This window comes from Mobula hypostoma, chromosome 16 (assembly GCF_963921235.1).
Source record: "Mobula hypostoma chromosome 16, sMobHyp1.1, whole genome shotgun sequence".
NCBI lineage: Eukaryota > Metazoa > Chordata > Chondrichthyes > Myliobatiformes > Myliobatidae > Mobula > Mobula hypostoma.
Genome location: NC_086112.1, coordinates 64684165 through 64707342, shown reverse-complemented (window position 1 = coordinate 64707342; position 23178 = coordinate 64684165). Strand labels below are relative to the sequence as shown.

At 39.8% G+C, this 23178-nt stretch overlaps 1 protein-coding gene across 5 annotated transcripts in view; it reads left to right on the top strand.

The window, feature by feature from the left end:
- The window catches only part of LOC134357449 (FSD1-like protein), a 77096-nt gene that overhangs the window by 39186 nt on the left and 14732 nt on the right, over window positions 1–23178 (top strand). For 2 of the 5 annotated variants that reach the window (XM_063069042.1, XM_063069037.1), the window contains 5 exons: window positions 7807–8016; window positions 11106–11204; window positions 13330–13459; window positions 14684–14716; window positions 22105–22205. In XM_063069042.1, the coding sequence (XP_062925112.1) occupies window positions 7807–8016; window positions 11106–11204; window positions 13330–13459; window positions 14684–14716; window positions 22105–22205 (573 nt within the window). The remainder of the gene's footprint in view (window positions 1–7806; window positions 8017–11105; window positions 11205–13329; window positions 13460–14683; window positions 14717–22104; window positions 22206–23178) is intronic. The other 3 variants (XM_063069038.1, XM_063069041.1, XM_063069040.1) reach the window with 3 other exon arrangements.

Genomic DNA, 23178 nt, shown 5'->3' with positions numbered 1-23178 from the left:
TTTTTCTCCCTCTGTCCCTCTGAATATACCTCTTGCCCATCCTCTGGGTCACCCCCCCCCCTTGTCTTTCTTCCCGGACCTCCTGTCCCATGATCCTCTCGTATCCCCTTTTGCCTATCACCTGTCCAGCTCTTGGCTCCATCCCTCCCCCTCCTGTCTTCTCCTATCATTTTGGATCTCCCCCTCCCCCTCCCACTTTCAAATCCCTTACTCACTCTTCCTTCAGTTAGTCCTGACGAAGGGTCTCGGCCTGAAACGTCGACTGCACCTCTTCCTACAGATGCTGCTTGGCCTGCTGCGTTCACCAGCAACTTTGATGTATGTTGCTTGAATTTCCAGCATCTGCAGAATTCCTGTTGTTTGCATTTATATTCAGTACAAGAGTTGGGATGTTATGTTGAAGGTGTATAGAATGTTGGTGAGCCCTAATATAGAGTATCGTGTGCAGTTTGGTCAGCTACCTACAGGAAAGCTATCAATAAGATTGAAAGAGCAGAGAAAACTTATAAGGTTGTTGTTGGGACTTGGCGACCTGAGTTACAGGGAAAGGTTGAGTAGGTTAAGTCATTTCTCCATGGAGCATAAGATAATGAGGGAAGATTTGATGAAGGTATACAAAATTATAGAGTATGTGCAAGCAAGTTTCTTCCACTGAGATTGGATGAGACTAAAGCTAGAGGTTGTGGGCTAAGGTTTAAATGGAACATGAGGAGAAACTTTACTCAGAGGGTGGTAAAAGTGTTGAACTAGTGGCCAGTGTGGTGGATGTGGGTTTGATTTCAACATTTGAGAGAGATTTTGATGGGGTATGGAAAGCTGTGGTCCAGGTGCAGGTCGAAGTGATAGGCAAAATAATAGTTTGGCACAGACTGGATAGCCTTCAGGGCCTGTTTCTGTGCTAGGGTGTTCTATAACTCCATACCTGTAATGTATTTCCATAAATACTATCCATCTGCAAATGCTTGTTAGTTTTTTTATTTAGAGATGCAGTATAGAATAGGCGCCTCTGGACCTTTGAACCACGCCACCCAGCAATCCCTGACAACCCTGATTTAACGCTAATGTAATCCAGGGAGAATTTACAAAGATCATTTAACCTACCCTGTACTACTTTTGACTGTGGGAGGAAACCGGAGTACCCGTAGAAACCCCATACATTCCACGGGGAGGGCGCTGGGATTGAACTCCAAACTCTGCCCTGAGCTGTGATGGTGTTGCACTATCTGCTACACTACCGTGACACCCAATAGTTGCGTATTGGTTTGCTCAGTTTGTGCAATTGTTCATTAAAATCTTGAGAAGAAATAAACTTTGATATTGTATTAGCCAAGGCATCCGTTAGTCTTGCGAGACCATGGATCTGTGCCTGGAAAGTCTTCACTTCCAGGGCGCAGGCCTGGGCAAGGTTGTTTGGAAGACCAGCAGTTGCCCATGCTGCAAGTCTCCCCTCTCCATGACACCAACGTTGTCCAAGGGAAGGGCGCTAGGACCCATACAGCTTGGCACTAGTGTCGTTGCAGAGCAATGTGTGATTAAGTGTCTTGCTCAAAGACACAACACGTTGCCTCGGCTGGGGCTGAAACTCATGACCTTCAGGTCACTAGTCCAATGCCTTAACCACCTGGCCACGTGCCCACACTATGGTATTAAGTGGCCATTTTTTTAGATCTGTGTCCATTCCATCCTGAGAAAATAAGGTAATTATGAATCAAGTGAATTGTTGAGGCCATGTGAGTATGCATCATCGTAATCTGTGAATTCCATAATGTATGACAGAAATGTTCCTGGTTGCTGGGGAACTAGTGCCGTTGATGGAGCTGGGAGAATTTACATCTTTCTGCAGTTTTTTTCTGATTCTGCACAGTGGCCCCTCCGTACCAGTTGGGGATGCAACCAGTTAGAATACTCTTCACAATTCATCTGTAGAAATTGCGAGTACGTTTGGTGCTATACCAATTCTTCTCAAACTCTTAATGAAATATAGTCGCTGTTGTGCTGCCTTTGTAATTACATCCAATGTGTTGGGCCTGCAGACCCTGCTAGAGGTACAGGCATCCGATTCAATCTCATTCAGAATTGTTTTTTTTTGCCCTTAAAACATGTCGTACCTGGACTTCATGTATAGTTCTGGATCCCCAGTCTTGAATCCCACAGATCTAGCCCTCAGCAGACTATGAATCTTCTGGTTCATCCACGGCTTTTGCTTTAGTATGTCCAGTATGTTGCTGCAGGTCTACCCAATCAGGGAGTTGCTTGTTGACAGGGAAACTGAAGGAGCTGGACTTGGTGAGGACCGTGTTGCTACCTGCAACAGAGAGGTGTCGGAGATGGTGCGTGAACTTGGCGTGCAGTTTTGATAGTGAGTGCAAGACCAGTTTATTTGTGAATGGCGGGGTAGCTGTGTGGCAACTTTTCTCAGCCATCCGAGCGAGGTGTCAGAGGTGGTATGGCACGGTGTCCATGCTGGTGTGCTCTCCAGGTTTACTTGGCAGGAGACGAGCTGTATCATGTTCGATTGCAGACTGCTGCAATGTTCGTGGACTCGGGGACTTGACCTTTTTTTGTCTGGACTATATTTTATGTGATACTCTATCAAATAGATAGAAACTGGGGAATTATAGACCGGTTAGCCTAACGTCGGTGGTGGGGAAACTGCTGGAGTCAGTTATCAAGGATGTGATAACAGCACATTTGGAAAGCGGTGAAAAGATCGGACAAAGTCAGCATGGATTTGTGAAAGGAAAATCATGTCTGACGAATCTCATAGAATTTTTTGAGGATGTAACTAGTAGAGTGGATAGGGGAGAACCAGTGGATGTGGTATATTTGGATTTTCAAAAGGCTTTTGACAAGGTCTCACACAGGAGATTAGTGTGCAAACTTAAAGCACACGGTATTGGGGGTAAGGTATTGGTGTGGGTGGAGAATTGGTTAGCAGACAGGAAGCAAAGAGTGGGAATAAACGGGATCTTTTCAGAATGCCAGGCGGTGACTAGTGGGGTACCGCAAGGCTCAGTGCTGGGACCCCAGTTGTTTACAATATATATTAATGACTTGGATGAGGGAATTAAATGCAGCATCTCCAAGTTTGCGGATGACACGAAGCTGGGTGGCAGTGTTAGCAGTGAGGAGGATGCTAAGAGGATGCAGGGCGACTTGGATAGGTTGGGTGAGTGGGCAAATTCATGGCAGATGCAATTTAATGTGGATAAATGTGAAGTTATCCACTTTGGTGGCAAAAATAGGAAAACAGAGTATTATCTGAATGGTGGCCGATTAGGAAAAGGGGAGGTGCAACGAGACCTGGGTGTCATTATACACCAGTCATTGAAAGTGGGCATGCAGGTACAGCAGGCGGTGAAAAAGGCAAATGGTATGCTGGCATTTATAGCGAGAGGATTCGAGTACAGGAGCAGGGAGGTACTACTGCAGTTGTACAAGGCCTTGGTGAGACCACACCTGGAGTATTGTGTGCAGTTTTGGTCCCCTAATCTGAGGAAAGACATCTTTGCCATAGAGGGAGTACAAAGAAGGTTCACCAGATTGATTCCTGGGATGGCAGGACTTTCATATGAAGAAAGACTGGATGAACTGGGCTTGTACTCGTTGGAATTTAGAAGATTGAGGGGGGATCTGATTGAAATGTGTAAGATCCTAAAGGGATTGGACAGGCTAGATGCAGGAAGATTGTTCCCGATGTTGGGGAAGTCCAGAACGAGGGGCCACCGTTTGAGGATAGAGTGGAAGCCTTTTAGGACCGAGATTAGGAAAAACTTCTTCACACAGAGAGTGGTGAATCTGTGGAATTCTCTGCCACAGGAAACAGTTGAGGCCAGTTCATTGGCTATAATTAAGAGAGAGTTAGATATGGCCCTTGTGGCTACGGGGGTCAGGGGGTATGGAGGGAAGGCTGTGGCGGGGTTCTGAGTTGGATGATCAGCCATGATCATAATAAATGGCGGTGCAGGTTCGAAGGGCCAAATGGCCTACTCCTGCACCTATGTTCTATGTTTCTATGTAAATACCTTTTGAAAATTCATATTTATATTTTCTGGTTTCCTCACTTACCCTGGTGAATACATTCTTAAACATTTGGATTTGTCAAATATGGTGATTACTTAAAAAAACTGGTTATAATTTTTCAAGTGTTTTGGCACAGTTTCTGAACAATGGATTCTAGCATCTTGCTGACAAATTACTAGGCCACCTGCATTTCCAATTTCTTATTTTTCTGTTCCTTCCTTGAATGTTGTTAAAATTTGCTTCCTTCTGCTGGGACTTCCAGAATCTTGGGAATTTTTATAGGTTATTACTATGTTTGCAGTCATTTCTTTTTGCATCCTGGGTTCGGGGCTATATTGCCTAAGGAACTTGGCTGGTTCTAAATTAATTTCTCCAATACGTTCTCCTTAATGATATCAATAAGTTAAAATTATTGATTTCCTTTAATTTCTTTGCATGTTTATTTTACTGAAACAGTTTAACCCGGCCAATTAACTCATTCCCTTTTAGTTGCTTTGAGGCCCACTTTTTTATTGCTGCGTTTTTACACTGTTGTAGAAATATTTGCATATTTTGCTTGCTAATTAGTTTCATATGTCCTGTCCATTTTTGTACATTACTTGAAATGCTGTCACTCCCCCAGTTTGAAACCAGTGTTCAATTAACTGCTAATGCATCACCTTGCATTTTTATTTGCCAATGGAAAGTACAGTTTAGAATTTCATCTTTGCCTGCCATTATCCACCAGAAAACCTGTTAACTTCTCAAATCTCCGGGAACTATCTCCACCTTTATTCTCCACCCTCTTGATTCTATCTGCTTTTTTTCGTCTCTGGGCTACTTTCAATATATCTCTCATCCATCTGCGTCTCCCAACTCCATCCCTCTCCAATGTGGCTCCATCTCCCCATCATCCTTCACCCTCTGCAGTCCATCTTTCCCCTACTGGCCCCGTTCACCCCCCCCCACCCCTCACCTCCCTTTATACTGCTTATCTTCCCTCTCCACACTCAGCCCTGATGTAGAATTTCAAATATTGACAGTACCATTACCCCTACTCAACCTGCTGACTTCCTTCAGATTCCAGCATCTGCAATCTCTTCTGTCTCCAATTTCTTGAGACTCATGTGTGGCTCCAGGACACAGTTTCCAGAAAAATATTCTAAATAGATTCCATGAACACTAGCTAAACACTAGCCTGCTTTTGTCAATTTTATTTGTCGTCCCTCCCTCTATAAATTTAAAATTCCTCAATAATTATTGTTTTAGATTTGACCAGAAGATCTAGGAACAGAATTAGGCCATTTGGCCCATCGAGTTTGCTCTGCCACTTCATCATGGCTGACCCAGTTTCCCTCTCAGCCCCAGTCTCCTGCCTTCTCCCCTTATCCCTTCATGCCCTGACCAGACAAGAACCTACCAACCTCTGCCTTAGATATATTGTATATAAAGACTTGGCCTCCACAGCTACCTGTGGCAACGAATTTGACAGATTCACCACTCTCTGGCTAAGGAATTCTTCCTCATTTCTATTCTAAAAGGATGCCCCTGTATTCTGAAGCTGAATCCTCTGGCTCTCCCACCATAGGAAACATCCTCTCCACATCCACGCTCTCAAGGCCTTTCAGTATTCAACAGTTTTCAATAAAGTCGCTCCTCGTTCTTTTGAATTTTAATGAATGTAGGCCCAGAGCCATCTTCATATGACAAGCCATTCAATGCTGGAATCGTTTTTGTGAACCTCCTTTGAACTCTCTCCAGTTTCAGCACATCCTTACTAAAATAAGGAGCCCATAACTGCTCAAGTAAGGTCTCACCAGTGCTTTATAAAGTCTCAACATTATATCCTTGCTTTATATTCTAGTTGTAGCAAATACAAACCCCATTTCCAGAAAAGTTGGGATATTTTCCAAAATGCAATAAAAACAAAAATCTGTGATATGTTAATTCACATGAACCTTTATTTATTTGACAAAAGTACAAAGAAAAGATTTTCAATAGTTTTACTGACCAACCTAATTGTATTTTGTAAACATACACAAATTTAGAATTTGATGGCTGCAACACAATCAACAAAAGTTGGGAGAGTTAAAATAAGATTGAAAAGTGCACAGAATATTCAAGTAACACCGGTTTGGAAGACTCCACATTAAGCAGGCTAATTGGTAGCAGGTGAGGTATCATGACTGGGTACAAAAGTAGCGTCTATCAAAGGCTCAGTCTTTGCAAGCAAGGATGGGTCATGGCTCACCCCTTTGTACCAAAATTCGTGAGAGAATTGTTAGTCAGTTCAAAAGGAGCATTTCTCAACGCAAGATTGCAGAGAATTTCGGTCTTTCAACATCTACAGTACATAATATTGTGAAAAGATTCGGAGAATTCAGAGACATCTCAGTGCGTAAAGGGCAAGGTCGGAAACCATTGTTGAATGCGCGTGATCTTTGAGCCCTCAGGCGGCACTGCCTAAGAAACCGTCATGCTACTGTGACAATTATAGCCACCTGGGCTCGGGAGTACTTCGGAAAACCATTGTCAGTCAACACATCGCTGCATCCAGAAATGCAACTTGAAACTGTATTACGCAAGGAGGAAGCCAAACATCAACTCTATGCAGAAACGCCGGCGAGTTCTCTGGGCCCGAGCTCATCTCAGATGGACCGAAAGGCTGTGGAACCATGTACAGTGGTCAGATGAGTCCACATTTCAGCTAGTTTTCGGAAAAAACGGGCGTTGAGTTCTCCATGCCAAAGATGAAAACGACCATCCAGATTGTTATCAGCGAAAGGTGCAAAAGCCAGTATCTGTGATGGTATGGGGGTGCATCAGTGCCCACGGCATGGGTGAGTTTCATGTATGTGAAGGTACCATTGACTCTGAGGAGTATATTAGGATTTTCGAGAGACATAGGTTGCCATCAAGGCGACGTCTCTTCCTGGGACGTCCATGCTTATTTCAGCAGGACAATGCCAGACCACATTCTGCACGGGCTACAACAGGGTGGCTTTGTAGACACAGAGTGCGTGTGCTTGACTGGCCTGCTGCCAGTCCACATCTATCTCCTAATGAAAATGTATGGCTCATCATGAAGAGGAGAATCAGACAACGGAGACCACGGACTGTTGAGCAGCTGAAGTCTTATATCAAGCAAGAATGGACAAAATTTCCAATTGCAAATCTACTACAATTAGTATCCTCAGTTCCAAAACAATTAGGAAGTGTTATTAAAAGGAAAGGTGATGTAACACAATGGTAAACATGCCTCTGTCCCAACTTTTGTTGAGTGTGTTGGAGCCATCAAATTCTAAATTTGTGTATGTTTACAAAATACAATTAAGTTGGTCAGTAAAACTATTGAAAATCTTTTCTTTGTACTTTTGTCAGTTAAATAAAGGTTCATGTGAATTAACATCACAGATTTTTGTTTTTATTGCATTTTGGAAAATATCCCAACTTTTCTGGAAATGGGGTTTGTATATTGTATTTGCTATAAGTTTTCTTTGTTGATTAATTCTCTCTCCAATTTGTTGCTCTTCCTCTAAGGGGACTTATTTAACCACTCCTATCTGTGTGTTGCCCATTCTTCTGCCCTAAGAATATTCCTTACTACTGACCTTGTCATCTTCTGTTATTATCAGATCTGCTGCCCCTCTATCTCAGCTCTTTAAATTGAGAAATTATTACTCAAATTTATTGTCCCAAGAATTACTATCATTTATATATTTAGAAGTTGTTAATTATTTAATAATGTATTATTTATTAATACTGAATGACTGATGTGAATGTTATGTCTAACTTTACCCACAGTCCCACGAGCTCCTGTGATAGATCCAGCTGATTGTTTAGTTGCTGATAATTGTGTGACTGTAGTATGGAGCATGCCAGAAGATGATAAAAAGATTGATCATTACATATTAGAATACAGAAAAACCAACTATGAAGGACCTCCCAGAGTTAAAGAAGAAAGGAGCTGGGATGCCATTGATCACATCAAGACTACTGAACACACACTTTCAGGTCATATCTGTTTTTTAAACCTGCAATGTAATGTATGTGCAAAAAGTGCTGGGGATCAGTTTAGTGATTGGTCTATTAGATGCTCTGAATATTGGAGTGGCCATTCTATTATAGGTTTTCTGTCAGTACATGGCTGTCTTGTTATCTGGTCATTTAACTTAATTCAAGAAATTTAATAGGTATAGATACAAAATGCTGGAGGAACTCAGCAGGCCGGACAGCATCTATAGAAAAAAAGTACAATTGACATTTGGGCTGAGATCCTGCCAAATGGTCTCGGCCTGAAATGTCAGCTGTTCTTTTTTCCCATAGATGCTGCCTGGCCTGCTGAGTTCCTCCAGCATTTTGCTTGGATTTCCAGCATCTGCAGATTTTCTCTTGTTTTTAGATATGTTTTTAGTTCTCTTGTTTTTAGTTATTTGCTGAAAGTACTGTGGATTAATTAACCTTGTCATCCTCTTGAAAAAAACTTCCCTTTACCCCAACTTCATATTTTTTTTAAAATGCAGGTTTGAAAGAATCTATCTTGTGCTTGGAAAACCCTTAGCAGGATTCCAAGATTGGGTTGTGTGATTAACCTTGGACAGTGACAGTGCTAATATGTGTTACTTTCAGTTGGGTGGAGAAAAGTAACAGTGGCAAACTTTTCAGTTTGGCATACCAAATAGCAAAAGTCTGATCTTATCATGAGAGGCATCCATATTTTCTATGAAAAACATTCTCTGTGCTCAAGATTCTATAAACGATTATGTTGTTATGAGCTGTAGTCATTGCAATCATTATAGAAAATGTAGCACCAAGTTTATGAATGGATTCCATGAACAAGAATGTAGTGATTTGTTCTAGTAATGCTGTTTGTAAAGTAATAGGAACAGTTTTTTCAGCAAAACTTCAGCTAACAGCTATAATGTGGATTATTTTGATATGTACCTTAGAAAACAGATGGGACCATGGTACAATATTTAATCAAAAAGGCACCCCAATACTTCATAGTTAATGTAGCACTGAAGTGTGAGCTTAAGTTTTGTATCTGCATCGCTGAAATTAAACTTGAATCCCCCCCAACCCAGAGTGTTACTACTGAGCAAAGTATTCCTGATGCACATTGTAGGTGACCTCATATTACAGCCATTCTGATAATGGAACTGACATACCACTATCCAAAAATTTGAGACGTGAAATAAAATTTACATTTTCAGAATTTATGTAAGAAAATGTAAATAGATAAAATAAAAATACTTGCATCTCTCAGTTCTTGATTTATGCATATATTATACAGCTTTATGGAACATTGCAGTACAGAACATATTCTAGGAGCGCAACCATCTCCTCACGCCATCCCCTCACACCATCCCCTCTTCCCAACATTCCAAAATAATGTTGGCATTGCCTGTATTCCACAAAAAAATAACATTATTAATAGTTTTTTTTTGATACAGGGTATGAACAAGGTGCTTCAGAAGTGAATTGGAGGTAGTAGGACTCTAATCAAGGCACCTAAGGATTTGTCCTTTTCCCACTTCATCTAAATATCAGTGGTAAATAGCTGGTTGCATAGATCTGGCTGCGGATTTGATTTTGCATTCTGACAAAATAAAACTTTTCATATAAGTCTAGTGTAACTGTTCACTCCATTGAGATGGATTTTAAATTTCCCAGCTTGTTTACACAGTTAAAAGCTGCTCAGCATATGTTTTCCCTTTCCATTATGGTCAAAATGTCAATTGGTTTTTGGAGTGTGCAATCCTTGAATCAGGATTGCTTTAGATCTATTTTTGCAATATAGAAGGACTGCTGGCACTATTCATTAAATTCAGATTTTCTCCAATAAATTTATATATGGATTCGCTGCAAAGAAAAAAAAAGCGCTGTACTCTATTCCCTGTAATTCAATCCAAGATATACTTGTGTAAGAGTTATCTATGTAATAAATAAACGCAAGAGATTCTGCAGATGCTGGAAATCCAAAGCAACACACAATGCTGGAGAAACTCAGCAGGTCAGGCAGCATCTAGGAAAATGAATGAACAATCAGTGTTTCAAGCCAAGACCCTTCTTGGAAAGAGAGCAGACACCAGAATAAGGAAGTGTGGGGAGGGGAAGGAGAATAAATTACAAGATCATAAGAGAAGCAGGTGGGTGGGTGGGTGGGGGGGGGAGTAAGAAGATAGATGGAAAAGGTAAAAGACTACAGACGGAGAGGAGAGTGGACCATGGGAGAAAAAGGAAAGAAAAGTTGATAGTTTGGTGAAAAGAGGCAAGAGTGGCTTCAGAGTGCGAAATTGGAGGGGGAGAAGGGAAAAATTACTAGAAGTGGGAGAAATCAATGCTACCATAAGTTAGAGATAGCAATGTTGGAGGAACAACATCTCTTATTCCCTCTAGGTAGCCTCCAACTTGATGACATGAATATTGAGTAATTTCGTAACTTTCCCCCTCCCTGTTCCCCCTTCAATTCCCCACTCTGCCTGCCCCCATTTACCTCTCCCCTCACCTACTTGTCACCACCTCCTGATGGTCCTCTTCCTTCTCTTTCTCCCATAGTCTACTCAACTCTCATCAGATTCCTTCTTCTCTAGCCCTTTACCTTTTCCACCTATCACCTCCCAACTTCTTACTTCGTCACCCCATTCCCCACCCACGGTTTCACCTATCACCTTCTAACGTACCCCTTCTCTTCCCCCCCCTCACCTTATTTTGGCATCTTCCCCTTTTCCAGTCCTGATGAAGGGTCTTGGCCTAAAATATTGACTGTTTATTAATTTTCATACACACTATCTGACCTGAATTCTTCCGGCATTTTGTGTGTAATGAAAAGCAGGTTAACTGCTCTTAGTTTTGATGTATTCTGAATTGTCAAAAAACAATCAAAACCAGATTACATTTCAATTTGTAAGTAGTTTTAGCATCCCTACCAAGAATAAATCAAAAAGGGGAATATTTTGGTGTCCTGTCGAATAGGAAGGCTCATTAAGGTAATGAGACATAATGGGGGAAAAAGCCGCAAAGCTGGCGGAGAATGTTCATATCTACATGTTATGCTAATGGATGTGGAACATTGTTGACTCACAGTGGTCTTTGTTCTTCAGGATTAAAGTTTGAATCCAAATATATGAATTTTCGAATAAGGGCATGCAATAAGGCTGTGGCAGGAGACTATTCTGAGCCAATAACCTTGGAAACAAAAGGTGATCTGCTTGTATTTATTCCTAATTATTAAATTATAGGACTCTTATTTTTAAAAACTGCTATTTTAGATTAATTCCCAAAGGAATTATTGCACAGTGTCTATGCACAGAGTGAAATATCAATCTTGCTGCTTGAAGTCCTCAGTAATGACCTTTTCCTCCCAATTGGCTGATACTATTGGGCATGAGTTTAGACAATATCCACCAAAATATTATGCAGTCTTATCAAAGAGTGCAAGCTGGCAGTTTTAAGTGTGAAACTGCCCATTGCTGATTTATAGAGGAGAAAAGGTTCCTACAATATATTTCAAGTTGCCCATCAAGCCAAGTACCCATTTTTGCTTGATATTTCCTCTTCCTCTGTCTGAAAACGCTGAAGTGCCTGAAAATTGATGCTTTGGCTGCTTTGGTCAAGTTTTGCACACTCATTAGTTTTGTTGGACATTCAAGCCTTCTGATAGAACAGAGCTTTAGGGGCATCGAAGGTTTGTATTTTTATTAAATATTTTTATTCCTTTGAATTACAGTACTGTGCAAAAGTTAGGCACACATAAACATTCTGTAAAGTGAAGATGCTTTTAAAATAGTGAAATTAAAAGTTTCTAAATATTTGAAAAAAATTACTATAAAGAGCAATAAACAGTGAAAAGAAAACTAAATCAGTTCAATATTTGGTATTACCACCCTTTGCCTTTAAAATTGCATCAATTCTCCTAGGTACACTGTTCTGTTTTATAAGAAAATTGGCTGGTAGTTTGTTTCAAGCATATTGGGGAGCTTGCCATAATTCTTCTGCAGACTTTGGCTGTCTCACTTCTGCCTCTCTAGGTAATCCCAGACAGCCTCGATGATGTTGAGATAAGGGCTCTGTGGAGGCCATACCATCTGTTGCTAAACTCCTTGTTCTTCATTTTTCATTTTGTTTAAGATAGTTTTTTCTGACCTTGGCTGTGTGTTTGGGGTCATTGTCCTGCTGCAGAATGAAGTTGGGACTGATCAGATGCCTCCCTGATGGTATTGCATGATGAAAGAGAATCTGCTTTTATTGATCAACATTGAAGATTCCATTAATTCTAACCAAATCACCAACTCCATTTGCAGACATGCAGCCCCAAACCTGAAGGGAACCTCTGCTGAGCACAGTTGACTACAGACACTCACCTGTGTAGCACTTTCCAGCTCTTATGGACAAACTTCATCCTGTTTGAGCCAAGAATTTAAAATTTTGACTCCTCAGTCCAGAACACTTGCTGCCATTGTTCAGCACCCCAGTTGTGTTTTTGTGCATAGGTGTGTCTTTTGACTTTGTTTCCACTTCAGAGAAATGGCTTTTTGGGTGCAACTCTTCATGAGGACCACTTCCAGCAAGACTTCTCTGTACTGTAGAGGGGTGTACTTGGGTTCCACTGGTAACTGTGAGTTCAGAGCATTTCCAGTCCTCAACCTTGCCTACTTCTTTCTGCTTCTTCAGAAGCACTTGGATAGCACATCCTGAAACTCCTGTGTACACAAAATTTCTGTGAGTGAGTGAGAGTGAGATGGATGGATGGATGGATGCAGGATGACCACCTTATGCATTATTGCTATGCTCACTTTTGCCATGGTGGAAGAATTGATGATTAAACTGTCACATCTGCCGCACCTCCACCTTTTAATTTACTTATTCTTCGCCCAGTTTGATTCCTTCCACACCTTTTTCTTTTTTATTTAATCAGTTTAGTTGATTTAACTCATTACATCATTGATTATTACCATCCTGTCTGTTATCTTTGTTTAATCATGCACTATGCTATTTAACTACAAAGTAATTAAGTTGTTATTTGAAAAGTAGTCCATTACTAAATATGTTACTTCCTTTAACAAAATACCAAAGATTCTCTGTAAAATTTAATTTTCTGGAAAATGGATGGAAATCTAAAATTTGTTCTTTTCCACTGACACACTAATGCAGAAGACAAAAAATAAACATCTAAAACAAAATTTATATAAAACATCCAGGGTGCCCAAGACTTTTGCACAGTACTGTAAATCTGAAGATTTGTGATACTTGCTTTAGTGTCTTTTAACTTTATTTTGTGATGACCTAAACATTTGTTTGTCTATTTTTATATTAATTTATTCTCAGGTTTCAACTTTAACTTTGATGCTGCAACTTCACACCAGAACTTAAAAGTTGACGATTTTAGTGTTGAATGGGACTCTTCAGGAGGAAAAGGGCAGGAGAGTAAAATAAAAGGAAAAGAAAATAAGGGCAGGTAATTTTTATTGTATTGTTCATTTAGAATATACCAAAAGTTGCTGATTTACTGCAGTCTTTGACGGTTTTCCAGGACTATGATAGATAGATTTTAATCCCTGAAAAAAAGGGCTTGGGTTTACATTTTGTAAACACTTGTCCCAAGCTGGAAACCATTTTGGCTTTTTATTTTTAATTATCTGTTGCACAATTTCTACCATGCATATTTCCTAACCTTTGAAAATTTTGGTAACCTATAGAAGTCAATTCAGCGTTTAAGTTATTTCACATTTAGATCAAAACTGCATTCTCAAAATCACACACTTGCATATGGATTGGCTTGTGGAGTTTCAGTAATTGGTTCTCTATTGCCCACTCTCATGCAGTAATATTATATGATCAGTATACAATATACAGTGCAACTTCCAATAATCCACTGTCCATTCATTCAGAAATCCCAGTGGTTTAGTATCTGGCTCACTCAACTTGGATTCCCTGTTTCCAGCCCTGACTGTCTTCCTCTCCTTCCCCTACCCTCATTCCCTTCACTCCCCCTTGAGCCTGTCCTCACATTCTCTTCATCCCGTCAACTTCCTGTGGTCCCTAATACCCCTCACCCCCAACCTCCTTCATGCTCTGCTGCAGCCTCATTTCAACCCACCCACGTATACATGCACAGACACACGCACTCCACCTACCTTTCAAACTCCAGTTTCCCTTGCTCTCTTTAAACTCCACCAGTGACCCACCCCCCTTCCCTTGAAGTTCAGCTGGGTAGCTGGAAAATTTTACTACAATCCAATAAAGATAAGTTAATTGTAAGTGTGTAGGTATTAACTGTAATAACGTCAATAGTCCAGAAAATCTGCCTGCTCAGAATTACTAAATCCAGTTTTACCCTGCACTGTGTGGAATGAAGTACATGTACAAATCCTGGAAGTACTAATACCTTTCTCCAATTAATATGCACTTTTGCTTTTATTGAAAAAAAACTTTCAAACTGATATAGCCTGGTTAAAAATTAGGAAAATTATACAAACTTTCTCAGAACTATACTTCTGTAGCGCAATTAAGAAATAGTCCAATGCTGCGATTCATTGGATCTTGCTCCTGCAAGCGAAACCCTTTTTTGTTCACTTGGAATGAAATGTTAAGTAGAATGTGAAAATATGTCCATGTGCAATTTAAAATTTTCCCTAATGTTTACAATGTATTGTGCTAATCCACTTTTCTCATCTCACAGTCGCCAGGTTTCTTTGGTGAAGAGGAACATGAGGTGAAATGTGATAATTGTATAGTTTAATCTTAGCTAATGCCTGTAACTTGCTGATAACCATACTTGTATTTCCTACACTGATGGAAGTATTTTATCCTGTTTCAATTGTCTACTTTGTTTTGGAATACATCTACTTTGAGCAGGTTGAATTGACAAGACCACTGCTTTATTTATTTAGGGCATTTAAAGTCTAATTTTATTTGCCTACAGTTAAGGCTGTTTAAATTAGGTGTTTGGCTCCTGATGATATATCAGCAATGTTCCTGACCCTGCTACATTTAGTTTTCAAAAGCAAATATGAATTGATATCAATATATTTACAAATCCGAGTGAGGTTATCAGTGAAATTTGTTGCAATAAAAATAAAATAGATTGAAATGCTACTAATGCATTGCTTCATACTGCTTAATACATATCTATGAAACCCAAGGAACTGAATTCTAAGAAACAGATAAGTCTGTGTCAAAGGAAATAGAGCACCAAGTGCAGGTCGACCTTCACTAATCTGGCACCATTGGGACCTGTGGAGTGTCGGATTAGAGAAAATGCCGAATTACAGAAGGATCTCATTAAGCATAATCTTTGCCGGATTATTGAAGGAACCGGATTACAGGTAGTCGGATTAGTGAAGGTCGACCTGTATTATTTTTCCTTCTGATGAAATGAGTATTCCTTTGGAGATGTAATAGCTGGTAGGAATGGATTTCAGATTTTTTAAAATTCATCTTTGGGATCTGAGTACTGTTTTCAAGGCTGATATTTATTGCCTATCCATAATTGCCCTTGAGAAGGTGACTTGCTAACTTGTATTACACATGGATCAAGTTTGTCCTAGGTAGATCAAGCATTAACTTGCTAATTCACATCATTTACCTGTTCTGTATAGGTAGGGAATCATGGTTTCTTCCCAAAGTTCAAATTGCAGCATCTTTGCTACCTAATTTTCCTGCTAAAATGCCTAAATTGCACTTTTTTTCAATAAACAGAAGATTTAGAGAATTTATAAGGAGAAGCAATCATCATATTGTGACAATATTCATTCATCAGAATTGGAAACTATTACAGACCAGACAAGGCAGTGGGGAAAATGTGATTAAAGAACAGGAAAAGTGCTGGAATATATATAAATATGAAAATGGTAACAGAACACTTAAATATTATGATATGGATAACATGGATTTATGAACAGGAATTTGGTTGACAAACCTTTTAGTTGTATTAGGTTGTAGTTAAGTGAAGAGATAACCACTTAACCATAATTGATGTAGTGCAAACCTACAGAGTATCGTGCATGAGAGTTAAACAAAATTAGAAACGTGGTACTGACACTACTGTACTGGTTAATGGACAGAAGACAAAAGGTTTCAAATTGGGATACTGTGACTGAAGGGATGCTACAGAGATTGGTGCAGTATCCCTACTGTTCACAAACTATATCCATGATTTGGATGAGAATCTCATGTAATGTTTGCATCTGATAAAAAAGCATGTTGGCAATGCAGACCGTAAGGAAAATGCAGAGAGATTTCAAGGGGCAGGTGGATGTAGTATAGATTCATCAAATAACTGGACAAGAACATGGCAGATGGAATATAAGTTAATGTTAAAAGAAAGCAATTAATGGGACAAAAGGTTTGAGTACAAGGGTAGAGATAATATATTCCTACTTTGATTATATAAGCTGTTGGAATATTGTGTACAAGTTTGATCTCTCTTCCAAAGCAAGGATATTCATGGTACAGTACAGCAAAGGTGAACTTGATTCCCAAAATTGGGGTGGGATGGAGACGGTCCTGTGAGGAAAGGTGCACATTTGATTTTGGAAGAATAAGAGGTGATCTCATTGCAGCATACAAAATTCTTAAGGAACTTGGCAGGGTAGATGCAAAGTTGTTGTTTCCCCTGCTGGACTACTTAAAACTAAGGTTTACAGACTCAACAAGGACTCAGTAATTTGGCACAGAAATGAAAGGTGCTCACCATAGAGTAGTGAATTAAATGTTCTTTATCCAAGCAGGCTGTGAGGCTCACTTGTTAAGTATATTTAAGATTGAAATAGGTAGGTATTTTGATATGGTGCAGGAAAATGACAGAGTTAGTAGATCAGCTGTGATACTTGAATGGAGTTCTAAAAATGGTCTCTTTTTTATAGGATGGAAGGCAGGAATGTGTTTAAAATATACTTATAAGCAATGAGCAGGGAATTTCTGTTCACAGAACTAAGTTATTTGATGGATGAATCCTAAGGCTGCTGCTTTGCATGCCTGTCTTCATTTTCAGCAAGCTTGTTGGAATATGTAATAATATCCTCAATGGTCATATCTACCATGCGCACTAAATACTTGTGTATGATGGTGAATCATTTCCAGAATGCCGTGATCTATTTGCTGCAACTAACCAATTCCTGTTAACTAATTTCATCAGCTTTCCTCAAGCTCTGTTTGTATGCATTTAACACTGTTTAAGTGACTGGTTGTGAATATCAATTAACTTTTTGCAGAATCCCATCCAGAATTATGGGATCAAATTAAATCTCTCTATTTTGGAATAATGTATTTATAATTTTATGACGGAGACCAGCAAGTTGTTAATGACAAAGCAAATCTGGTTGAAGTTTAAATGAAGTTGTATTAATTACTCAGATAATGTGATTGTGACCTTCAGGGACAATTTTTCCTACAAATCAAACCATATAATTTGCTCTTAAACATAACTTTCAAGTACCCTTTGCATTTCTGTTTTGCTCAGCCCTCCCAACCAGATTGTTTGATACAACTGGAGAAACATTTCTTGCAAGTACAATAATATCATCCTGATCATCCTTAATATCATCCATGCACATCAGGTCAGATGAACTTGTATTTTGGCACATCCATGTAGGTTTCTGTACCACCATGGCTTTTAATATCTATATAAGTGAGCATGATCATATCAAATAACACAACCTTCTGGTGAAATAAGCCTGATTTAGTATCAATGTTATTGTTGGTATGAGATTCAAGTCTTGTTAAATTAGTTTACATCTTTTGAGAATTAAGAATTCAGAAAATTTAAATTAGCCATTTTTTTGGAGCTTTGACCAGTGACCGATCAGAAGATCAGCAGCTTGAGAGCAGGGAATTTCGCTCAGGCTTGCTAGCGGAGTAGAAAAGGCAGCAACTCGTGGCAGTTGTTCTTTTGGAGCTCAGACCGATGACCAATCTGCATTTGGGATTGATTAGCAGGTTCAAATTAAAGGCAGGCAGGAGCAAGTGCAGTGGCCATCATAGGAGTGGATGGTTAGAGTGGTGATTTTGAGACTTTAGCTTTTCAAGATTTCAGTGAGGAGAAGCTTCAGTCATAGAAAGCAAAAAGGAAAAGTTGAAGGTAGAGTTTTCCTCCTTCCTTTCCTTACATTTACTTAGCAAGGACAATAGACACCAATATGTCAGACACAATAGTTGAATGTTCCTCTTGCTGGATATGGGAAGGCAGGGCGACCTCCAGTGTCCCTGACAACTATAACTGCTGTGAGAAGTGCATCCAGCTGCAGCTTCTAACAGTCCACGTTAAGGAGTTGGAGATGGAACTGGATGAACTCCGGATCATTTGGGAGGTGTAGACAGGACACAGAGAAGTAGTTACACCCAAGGTGCAGGACACAAAAAAACTAATAGGAAGGGGAAAGTGGTTAGGGTAGCTAATGCCATCCCCCTCAACAACGGGTATATCACTTTGGATACTGTGGGGAGGTGGGGGGGGTGGAATGACTTGGCAGAGGAAAGTCAAGGCAGTTGGGTCTCTGGCTCTGTAACTCAGAAGGGAAAGGGGAAGAAGAGGTGTGCTTTGATGATGGGGGATTCGTTAGTTACGGGAACAGAAAGGAGGTTCTGTGTGCAAGAATGAGATTCCCTGCTGGTTTGTTGCCTCCAAGGTGCCATGGTCTGGGACATCTCAGATCAAATCGTCAGCAATTCATAAGTGTAAGGAATGATGTAGCGTTTGTGGGTCACTCACAAATCTTATGGAAGAGGAAGGGAATGCTGTTCCTAAAAATGCACACCATCTACCTTCTTAACCACCCTAACGACTTGCATAGCATCTTTGAAGGATCTCTGAACTTGGACATCTCTGTTCCTCTGTTAATTTCTTCTGCTAAGAACCCTGCTATTAATTGGACTGGCTGGTATTGACTGGTTGCATCACAGCCTGGTATAGTAGCACCCATGCCCTTGAACAAAAAGTAGTGGATACAGCCCAGTCCATCACAGGTAAAGCACTCGCCACCATCATCAGGGATTCGCACCACCAGCTTCAGGAACAGTTATTACCCCACAGCCATCAGGCTCTTGAACCAAAGGAGGTAACTTCTGTCAACTTCACTAGCCTCACCACTGAACTGTTCCCACAACCTATGGACGCATTTTCAAGGACCCAACGACTCATTTTCTCTTTATTTATTCGTTGTTATTATTTTCTTTTTATCTCATATTTGTACTGTTTGTTGTCTTTTGCACATTGGTTGTTGTCCATTCAATTAGGGGCAGTCTTCCTTTGTTGAGCTAGTATTTACTGTGAATGCCCACAAGAAAATGAATCTCGTGGTTGTATATGATGACATATATGTACTTTGATAATACATTTATTTGAACTTTGATTAACCTTTACTCTGCCTTCAAGTTCGATTTTCAAGTGTACCACATAGTTTACTGGATTGAATGCCATCTGCCATTTCTCTGCCCAGCTGTGCATCTTGTCTATATCCTGTTGTAACCTACAACAACCTTCCACACTTTCCACAATATCTGCAAACTTAGTAACCCAACCTTCCACTTCATCTCAGTCATTAAAAAAAAAATCACCAAGAGTAAGGGTTCAGGAGCAGATCCCTGCAGAACACCACTGGTTCCAGCAAAATATGCCTCATCTACTACCACTCTCTGCCTTCTGTGGCCAAGCCAATTCGAAATCCGCGCAGCCAAGTTTCCGTGAACCCCGTGCCTCATGACTTTCTGGATGAGCCTACCATGAGGAACTTTGTCAAATGCCAAGCTACAGAGAATGTAAAGATCATTATCAATGCCTCATCAATCTCTTCCTTCACTTCCTGTAATAACTTGGGATATATCCTGACTGGCCAGGAGAGTCTTGTCTATCCTAATCTTTTTCAGAAGCTCCAACACTGCCTCTATCTTAACCTCAACATGCTCCAGCACGTTGGCCTGTTCTATGCTGATGTCACATTTGTTAAAGTTCTCTTCTGGTGAACACTGACGCAAACTGTTCATTAAGGACCTCCCTTACTTCCTCCAACTTAATGCATGTGTTTTCCCCCTTATGTCTGGGCACTCCTACCCTCACATTATCCTCATGTACATGTAGAATACCTTGGGGTATTCGTTAGTCTTAGTTGCCAAGGCCTATCTTCCCTTCCAGCTTTCCTAAGTCCATTCTTCAGTTCCTTCCTGGCGACCTTATAATTCTTAAGACTCCTGTCTGTTTTTTTGCTTCTTAAACCTTAAGTATGCTTCGGTCTTCCTCTTGACTAAATGTTCCACCTCTCTTGTCAACAACGCTTCCTACACCCGACCATCCTTCCCCTGTCTCAGTGGGACAAATCTATTCAGAGCCCATGTATGGTCCCTAAACAACCTGCACATTTTCATTGTGCATTTCCCTGGGAATATTTGTTCCCAACTAAGTTCCTGCCTAATGCTGTTGTGATTAGCTCTACCCCAATTAGTCTTTCCTATATCGGTTCTTGTCCATAGCTATGCTAAAGATGAGGGAACTGTGGCCACTATCTCCAAAATGTTTTCTCAGCAAGAGATCTGTCATCTGACTAGTTTTATTACTTAGTGCTGAGTATGGCCTCTAGTCAGAATGATAGAACATTTGGACCCCTTTCTGGGTAGGAATGTTTTAGAGGGATATAGAAATATCCCTAATGAAATGCAGACAAATGGGACTATCATAGATGGGAATCCTGGTAAAGTGTAGATGAGTTGAGATACAAGATCTGTACCAGTGCTTTATCATTCTATAAATTAATCTTTTCAAGCTTCATTCTGGAGACAGTGACCAATAACATCGATTCCTTATTTATTTTGTTCCAAAAGTCTAATTTCTATTCTTTTCAAATTGTTAAAACTTGAAGTAAGCATTTTAAAATCTGATTGCTACAATTTTGCATACTAATGAATTTGTTTCTCAGCAAAGGTGTTTTTACCTCCATTCATATGTGTTAGGGTTACATAATTATGATTATCTAGGAAGAAATAAATCCAGTAAAATTTGTTGAAAATTTTGTTTTGTGCAGTGATTTCCCAAAAATAGCTATACTTATCAGCTCTTTCACTCCAGTAAATAAGTTAATTTAATTTTATAATAAAAGCATGCCTCTTAAATAAAAATTGATTGTACTTGCCTCTCGAGATGATTGTGCAGAAGTGCTGTTTCCTGCAGTTGAATTTGTCAGCTGTTTATAGTTTATTTCCTGACTAGTACTCGTCTTATATAAAGCATCAGTGATATAGGATGATAATTCCTTCCAATATGCATTTCATTTCTGAGGGTATACCATTTATTAGTGATTATGAACATTCTGTGAGATATTTAAATAAGGTACACTTTTTGAAGTAGATTTATCTTGCAAGGAAGGGTGTTTGATAAACTTTTAAATCTAATGTTATGGAAATATGGCTTAAAACTACTTTACTTTTCAGTATAACATCACATTCATTTTGGTGGGGTTCTAGGTTATCTGATGGACACAAGTATTACATCTTTCAGTTTTGGGAGCTAAAGTGAACACTTTTAGGCATTCCTCTAACAATCCATCATAGCTCCAATGTTAACTTCTTTGTTCTTTCTTTCCTGCGGATTCATTTTCATTCTCTGGTAAGTTTTGCTTGCCTTAAATTACGTCTGTTCTACTTTTAATTTAACCCCCCCCCCCACTCCTCCACATGCATGTTTGTCATTCACTTTACCCAGAATATCAAACACTGAACTGATTATTCAGTAAACCTGTGCCATAGTCCTTGGACAGCTATTTAGAGGTGTTTATAAAAGCAGGATTGGGCTGAGAGGTTAGCTATACAAACGTTACCAAATGCTGATGGATTATTGGAGTTTTAGAATAGCCTGAATAAAATATTTAGAAATTTGCTGAGAGAAATGTTACACGATTTTTGCAGTTAATTGTAATTACTCACTTATCCCATGAGCTCTACCTAAAATCTTGTTAAGTAAACAGTTTTTAAAAAATTGCAGATTAAATAACACACTTGTCCAAAAAGAACACTGGAATGTAAGCTTCTCTTAGTTTGTGATTGTTTCTAATACTTGTCATTTTGGCTCATTTATTGAATACAAGTTGACATGGGTTTCCTTTAATTTTCTTATAGAAGTGGTACGCCGTCACCAAAAAGGACACCCGTGTCCTGCCGACCAGGATCAGGAAGAAGCAATCGTGATCGTTTTTCTGGTGAATCGTATACAGTATTAGGTAAAGCATAGAGCACAGCACAGTATAGGCCTTTCAGCCCATGATGTTGTGCCAACCTGTTAACATACTCTAAAATCTAACCCTTCCCTCCCAGATAGCCCTCCATTTTTCTTTCATCTGTGTGACTATTTTAAGAGTCCCTTAAATGTCCCTAATGACCTCTATTATCACTTCTGGTGGTCCACGCACCCACCAGTCTCTGTGTAATTAATAATTTAAAAAAACTGTATCCCCTTCACACACCCCCAATACTTCTTTCCAGTCATGCTAAAATTGTACCATCTCATATCATCATTATCGTCATCATCATCAGGTGCCATGCCTAGTTTGAGCTTTGACTGCCATAAGCCCACACACTCCTGTTTCGGGTCATATCAGCCATTTATTTTTGCCAGAGAATACATCTCTGGCTGTACACTCTATCCATGCCTTTTATTAACTTGTACGTTATCTACTAAGTCACCTCTCAACTCCACTCCAAAGAGAAAAGCCATACCTCACTCAAACTATCCTCTATAAGGCTTCCACATCCTTCCTATAAATGAGTGGACAAGAACTGAACACAATACTCCAAATGTGGACTTAGCACAGTTTTATAGAAGCTGCAACATTTCCTCACGGATCTTGGAACTCAATTCTCCAACTAATGAAGGCTAATACACCGTATGTCTTCTTTACTACCCTATCAACTTGCACAACAACTTTGAGAGATCTATGGATGTGAGCCTCAAGTACCCTCTTTTTTTTCCACACTAAGAATCCTGCCATTAACCCTGTAATCTGCTTCAAATTTGACCTTCCAAAAGTGTATCACTTCACACTTTTCTGGATTGAACTACATCTGCCACCTCTTAGTCCAGTTCTGCATCCTGTCAATGACCTGGATTAACCTCTGACATCCTTCTACACTGTCCACTACTCCACCAACCTTCATGTCCTCTGTTAACTTGCGAACCCACTCTTCCACTTTCTC